The 6693-nt window shown below is 40.5% G+C and overlaps 1 protein-coding gene across 1 annotated transcript; it reads left to right on the forward strand.

The window, feature by feature from the left end:
- The first annotated feature begins 435 nt into the window (after positions 1-435).
- Positions 436-2762, forward strand: LOC147631282 (translationally-controlled tumor protein homolog). Its single transcript, XM_086809650.1, has 5 exons — positions 436-642; positions 1716-1789; positions 1876-2004; positions 2129-2286; positions 2376-2762. Exons 1-5 carry the CDS (start codon positions 615-617, stop codon positions 2491-2493), a joined length of 507 nt encoding a protein of 168 aa, XP_086665776.1. The 5' UTR covers positions 436-614; the 3' UTR covers positions 2494-2762.
- Positions 2763-6693: the final 3931 nt, after the last annotated feature.

Genomic DNA, 6693 nt, shown 5'->3' on the forward strand with positions numbered 1-6693 from the left:
TTGCCTGCCCTCTGCAAAACAACTACTACTAGGGGATACTGTTCGGTGCTGGGCCAGAGTTAGAGCTGAATTCCTTTGGATGATTTGGAAAGATAGATGTGCGACTACATTTGAGGCTGCTTACCAGATTCCAAATCTGAAAAGTCTTTTTGCTGATTTTCATGTGCAGATTTATGACTTCCACATGGTGCAGATGAGACTGTACACCACGCAAGCTGGAGAATTTCGAGAACCTCCAATTCAATTAAGTAAAGTGGCTCTCTTCACCCAGAAACAGCAGTATGACCAAAGGAAGGCTGATGAGTCCCAGCCAGATATTGTAATTTTTGTCTCTCTTAATTAATTCTTGCGCTTGTTGGTAAAAAAAAGATTAATCTACAAGTTCTAAGAAAAAAGCAAAAAGCAAAAAGCAGAAGGGGATGATGCCACGAGGCCAGAATCTGGGATCGGACTAGGGCGAGCGATAGAAAAACCCTGAATCGGAAGGTTCTGTTCTTTTGGCGATGGCGAAGAGCATTTCTGTCTCCTTGATCTGATCATCTGCGCAGGTTCCCTGCTACTGTAATCGGTGTGCCGTTCTGTGTTGCGGTCGGGTCGACCGGCGGCTCGCCACCATGCTGGTTTACCAGGATCTTCTGTCAGGTTGGTGTTCATATTTCCGTCCGTCGCTCCGGCTCTTGCGTAAGGATCTTCTGTCAGGTCTCCGTCCTTTCCGTCGCTCCGGCTATGCCGTAGATTGGTTGTGGTCTGCGTTTGAGTTATACTGTCTGTACATCGTGTATCTGCAGCGTTCTCGACTGGGTTTTTGGTTCCGTATGCTTCGTTTCGCAGATTGAAGCGCGTTTGATGTTGTCAATCAAAGAGCTTATTTGATAGATTTTTCAAGATTGAATAGGGCAGTTGTCATCGGGCTGCATCGCGAGCAAGTCTCCAGGCTTGGTAGTTGCGGATCTCGTTGGTCGAAATAGCAGTGGATGAGATTAGAAAATAAAACAAGGAGAGTGTGGCAGCTTGGGTGGGGAGCGAAATAGCAGCGGTAGGATATAAAGATGCGTTGATACTTCGCACAGTATCTTACATGACAAGTCTCCATGCCATCATTCCATTAAAGATTTCATTATCTATCAAACATGCCACAAATCAAAACCCTTGAGGTGGTCGGCTTATTGCTTGTGCCACAATATCACCCATTGTAGGTGCAAGCCAGAGAATGCCTGAGCATTCTGAAAGCTAGGGGAGCCCCCAGAGATACCTACATCCCCAGGCCTCTAGACACTTGTTTGCAAAGTTTTCGTGATTTTGGCTAGTTTCAGCTTCCTTCTTTTGAGGCAGTCAACTTATTGTTTGTGACATAATTTAACCAACTTCTGGCAGGATTTTGTCATGGTGGATTCTCTTTTATGACTCTGGGTACTAGTCGCGTCATGAAAACTGCTGCTGTCAGTATAGTATGTAGGTAGGCTCTTCTTGGCTTGGGATCCTTTCATGAATATAATTGCAAGGATAATTACTTTTACCAAGAATGTTTTCCTTTCCGGATGTAGCGCATGTCCACCATCTTGCAAATATATGCACGTAGGTGTGTCTGTTTAGGAAACTTCAGCCTTGCAGTACTCCAGCCTGCACCTTAATGTGTGCAAGCTTTGCGCCAAGAATCTTGAGTATGTGCTGTACCAAGTATAACATGATTGTTGCCATGCTTTTGATGTGTGCAGGAGATGAACTCCTGTCTGACTCCTTCCCTTACAAGGAGCTTTTGAATGGGATCATTTGGGAAGTAGATGGAAAGGTATTTATAACTCATCTGTATACCTGCAATTTGAAAGAAGCTCTAATACATCTATAAGTGAGTAATACATTCTGCTGTTTTTGCAGTGGGTTGTGAAAGGTGCAGTTGATGTTGATATTGGAGCTAACCCCTCTGCGGAAGGTGGAGAAGATGATGAAGGTGTGAGTGACGAAGCCATTAAGGTGGTGGACATTGTTGATACTTTCAGGCTCCAAGTGAGTGCATTTATTTACTTTCTTTTGTTCTATTTTAAGTGGAGCATACTTTTTTGTTATAAACAGCTTTAGAGGTATGATTTTGACCAAGAATGTGCTCTTGCACTCTTGTGTGCATTTTCAGGAACAACCGTCTTTCGATAAGAAAACGTTTGTTGCGTACATTAAGAAATATATCAAGAATCTAACCCCACTGGTGCCAGCTGAACGGCAAGATGAGTTTAAGAAGAACATTGAGCCGGCTGTAAAATGGCTCATGGCCAAGCTCAGTGACTTGCAGTTGTAAGGCTGAACTAGCATACTGAGTGTGTGAACTGCGAAAGTGGTTTTATCTTGCAAGTCTTTCACCTAACTCCAGAATTTTTGTGCAGTTTTGTGGGGGAAAGCATGAAAGATGATGCGTCTTTGGTTTTCGCCTACTACAAGGATGGGGCAACTGATCCTACCTTTCTCTACTTTGCTGACTCCTTGAAAGAGATGAAATGTTGACGGGAGCTGCTGCAGTTTTGGATCCATTTGCATCTTCTGGGTTTTGATTTTATCTTGGGTTTTGTAACTGGAACAGATTTTAATACCTGCCCAAACTAAAGCAGCTTTATTTGCAAGTAGAAATGCTGTATATAGGGTTGAGCAGACATGCAGGCTGTGTTTTTTGAATGGTGAGTACTGTTTTGGGATGATGTTGCTTATGGTTATCATGGTAGACCTTGCAGTGGAGTTATTGCAATTTTTACTTCCTATGAGATATCAGGTTCTCCTTTTGGTGTGCTCATTCAATAATCTTAACTTTCCTCCATGTACTAGTAGCTTGTGCTCACCTCATCTCTTTGCATGGTTGTGTGGACTATTTTCTTCCCTTGTTAGCATTTGTCAAAATGATTGTGCTCATTGTAGACAGCTTCCATGTAATTTTATTTTCATAACTGTCACTGTTTTATCAGGTTCCTGTGTATTTTGCAGTTATCAACTTTGCCATACCTTCCATGTGCAGAATGCCTCAATTCTCAATAACGGCAGCCAACAATGTTACACACATAGCTATATGGTAGATTTTGAACTGTAGCCCCTAGCTAGTCCTTTTACATCCTTGAATCCACAGTAAGGACCTGAAGCTCTCTAGACTTCCTAATGTAGATGCATCCCTAAGCGAATCTTGTGTGTTTGTTATATCTTGAGGTTCAAGTCTAGCTATATGTTGAGTCCAAGGGGATTGCCCACTTGCAAGCATGGGAAGGGAAACCGCAAGGTGCTTTTCTAGTTGAAGGTAGGGGATTTTGCACGAGTCTTTGCGAAGATATGGTTTTGTTTTGTGTGTAATTTGTTGGAAATTGGTAAGTGAATCTAGTCCCAACCATTTGAAAGTTGCCAAATAGTTAGAGCCTCTCCCTTTGACCATGGTAGTTGAAATGGAGAGGCCATGAGCTGAGATTTGAAACAAATCATTATGTCGATTAACATGCATTTAATACAAAATTACACAATCTCTTAAGTGATTTAGCCTTTTATCAAAGGCCTTACATAAGCCAATGTATGATAGCTCTATGCTTCAATGTACATTTCTAGAGTCATATGATCAAAAGTATCAAAAGGTTACAAATGAGGATCCATGAGTCCTTTTTTGCACTTAGTTCTATCATTATAAACCTAAGCTTTAGGACCATAAGCTTAAGCTAATTGTTAAAGTTGCTATTCCATTATAAACCATCTCTTTTCTAAAGATTGTTCTCAAAATCTATCATGTATACAATTGTCATATCTTATATATACATCAATGAGAAGAGAGGGTTTCATCATATGTACAAGACAACGGTAGGGTCTCCAAAAGTAGTCATGTCGAAGGAGTATGAACCTTAAATAGATTCGTGAATCCATAGCATGAGCAATGTAGAACTAGACCCTTCAATCATGAAAGAAGTGCACTTGAAGCATAGTGGATTGTGATGACAACCTATGTCGATGTGGAAACCACTAGCAATTCTTTCATGAAAATATTTCAAAATGAGTCTCAAATGACATGTGCATGATGCCAAAGCATCTACATATCATAAACTATCATCATAGTAATCATTACCTCATTGAGATCATTAAAAGACTCCCAAAAGTCTCTTAAATTTGTCCAAAAAAATTTAGAATGCACATCCTTCATTGTAGGAGTCATAAAAGCTCATATAATGCATGCCAAATGGTTAAACCACATCTTTTCATAATAGACCTTGTTGTTGCACATAAGAAAGTGGTTGCTATGTAGTCTCATCCATAGATAAATCCATTAAAGGGTGAACAACTCTTTCCATAGATGAATCCCACCACGGGGTTAAATGGAAATGTATTCTTTTGAAATGCCGTGGCATTTACATTATGTCCATTATTCCAACCATCGGGGTCAAATGGAAATCACCCTCTTTTATGAAAGAGTGATCCACATGTGACTCTTCAAATTGTGTTCCTTCATGGCAGTTCTAAAACTCTTCAACTTTATGAGACTCATTGGCATCCTCTCTTCCATCCATGAGAATCATGGTGGCTACAATCTTCTTAGCTTTGCATACATGTTTGAGTGACCATGTCTCTTTAACTTAAAGCATAAGTCTGCTTCTTAACTCATCAATCTTTGGGTCATCCATCTTTTGAGTCTTGTTGAAGGTTTGAGAAGGCTTTTTGGCGGAAGTATTCCCTTCCTTTGCATCAAAACGAGCTTTACTCTTGGACTGTCCACCTCCATAAACTGTGGGGAATGTTGGAATGTATGATTAGGTTGAAGGAAAAGAGTTTTTGCCAAAATAGGAAGAAGTGATGGTTGGCTTAGAAGAGCCCTTTATGGTACCCATAGGTTGGGATCTCTTATATTTGGTTTCATAAAGCTCTGTCAATCTCATGGTCTCTTTGATAGTGCTTGGTCTTTGGGCTGAAACATCTGCCTTGATGTTGAAATCCAAACCATGCACAAACTTTTTCATCTTTATGTCCTCATTCAATCCTTCCACAAACATTGAAAGCTTCATAAACTTCTTGATGTACTCTCTCACCAACATCCCTTTTTGAGATAGCTCATACCACTCCTCATGGTATCTAGCAAGTACCAATGGCAAAATGAATAACAAATTTATTTCCCTCTTCAACTCATCCCATGAGTACGGCATGTTCCCTTGTTTGACCATATGTCTCTACCATTGATGAGCATACTCTCCCATATACAATGATGCAAATTGAACTTTGTCTTGCTCATCTTTTGGATAGAGCTGAAAGTATGTCTCCAATTTAGCAATCCATTCCTCCAAATCATATGGGTTTGAACCATCACCTTTGAACTTTGAGATTGTGACCTTGTCCTTGACATCCTTTGAAGTATGAATTGAGTTTCCAAGATGTGGTGAAGATTTAAATTTTTGCATTTTGGAGTAAGAATTGAGAGAAATCCTTGTACTCTCGCTTGATGAGATGAGGTAGTTCCATCCATCTAGCATGTGCATGCCGTTGCCTCTCTATGAATAACATATGATCCCAATCTTGTGTATCATGCATGACCTCTTCTTCATTCCAATACATCTCCACTTCCTCCATCATAGATCGATTTGTCTTTTGTTGGGTAAACTCTCTCTTGGCATCCCCATAAGATATATCCATAGATTTGAATGGTACCTGTGGTGCTTTTCCATTCAATTGAGATGAACCGGCATGGAATGAAGTTGGTCCCAAGAGTGTTCTTCTAGCATTCATCATGAGTCTGGTTGAGGGAGCTTTAATGTTGAAATCATGGGTAGTCTTCAAGACAGCCTCTTGTTGCTGAGCTATCTTTCCTTTCCTATGGCTTTCAATATAAGTTTCTCGAAAGGTTTACTTGCCAATGTCAACTTGATGCCAACTATTCCTCCCTTCATGATTGCCGACTTGAGGTTGACTTATGGGTTGGGTCAAACTTTCCTCCATAATTTCCATCTTTATGACCATGGTGTCAAACTCGGAGTTCAAAGTGTAGTTGATAGACTCCAACTTTTCCACCAATAGTTGAAGGAGAGCATCATTTGATGTGGGTTGCGAGGCTTGAGGGTTTGGCTTATGAGCACTCCCCACATTCAACTCCTCTTCAACTTCCTTTGAAGCTTGACCCATTTTGTCTTCCATATTGTCCATAGTGTCATGAACATCCATATCCCCACCATCCATTTCCTCAATGGCTAATGACAACTTCCTCGGTCTCCCTTTTGGCTTGCCGGCGGCCATGAGACTATAGTATTTCCAAAAGTGGATGATAAAATAGAGTAGAGATGTTGGAATGAGGCGATCTAAAGCTTGTTAGAAATCTCTTAAGATGCCCTATCTATCTATGGAAAAATAGTAGAAATTGGACGTTCCCTAGTATTCTTTGTTTTTGGGTTGATAGGGATATAGCTGAAAATGAAGATTTGCTCCTAAAATCCTCAAAACTTAGCGGAATTGAAAGATTCTTGGCTCTTGAGAATGCTCTAGGAGCATACTAAACAATGGTATAAAGGGTTTGACCGTGGTCAATGTGCAACCATTCTCTGTTTTGACTTTTAGATCAAAGTCAACCCTAGAGATTTGACCATCCAAATGACATCGAAATTGGGTGTACTTTGGTTTTTTGGAGAAACCTAAGGTTGTAAAATCATTCTACGATGTCAAATGCTCCAAACAAGTTGTTTTTGACTGGACCAAAGATTGCCTTCC

Source organism: Cibotium barometz, chromosome 15 (assembly GCF_041138505.1).
Source record: "Cibotium barometz isolate CiBa-2024 chromosome 15, ASM4113850v1, whole genome shotgun sequence".
In the NCBI taxonomy this organism is placed as follows: domain Eukaryota; kingdom Viridiplantae; phylum Streptophyta; class Polypodiopsida; order Cyatheales; family Cibotiaceae; genus Cibotium; species Cibotium barometz.

Coding starts and splice junctions, on each gene's coding strand:
- LOC147631282 (XM_086809650.1), top strand. CDS start 615: ATGCTGGTTTACCAGGATCTTCTGTCAG. Junction 643..1,715: donor TTACCAGGATCTTCTGTCAG/GTTGGTGTTCAT, acceptor TGATGTGTGCAG/GAGATGAACTCCTGTCTGAC. Junction 2,287..2,375: donor AAGCTCAGTGACTTGCAGTT/GTAAGGCTGAAC, acceptor ATTTTTGTGCAG/TTTTGTGGGGGAAAGCATGA.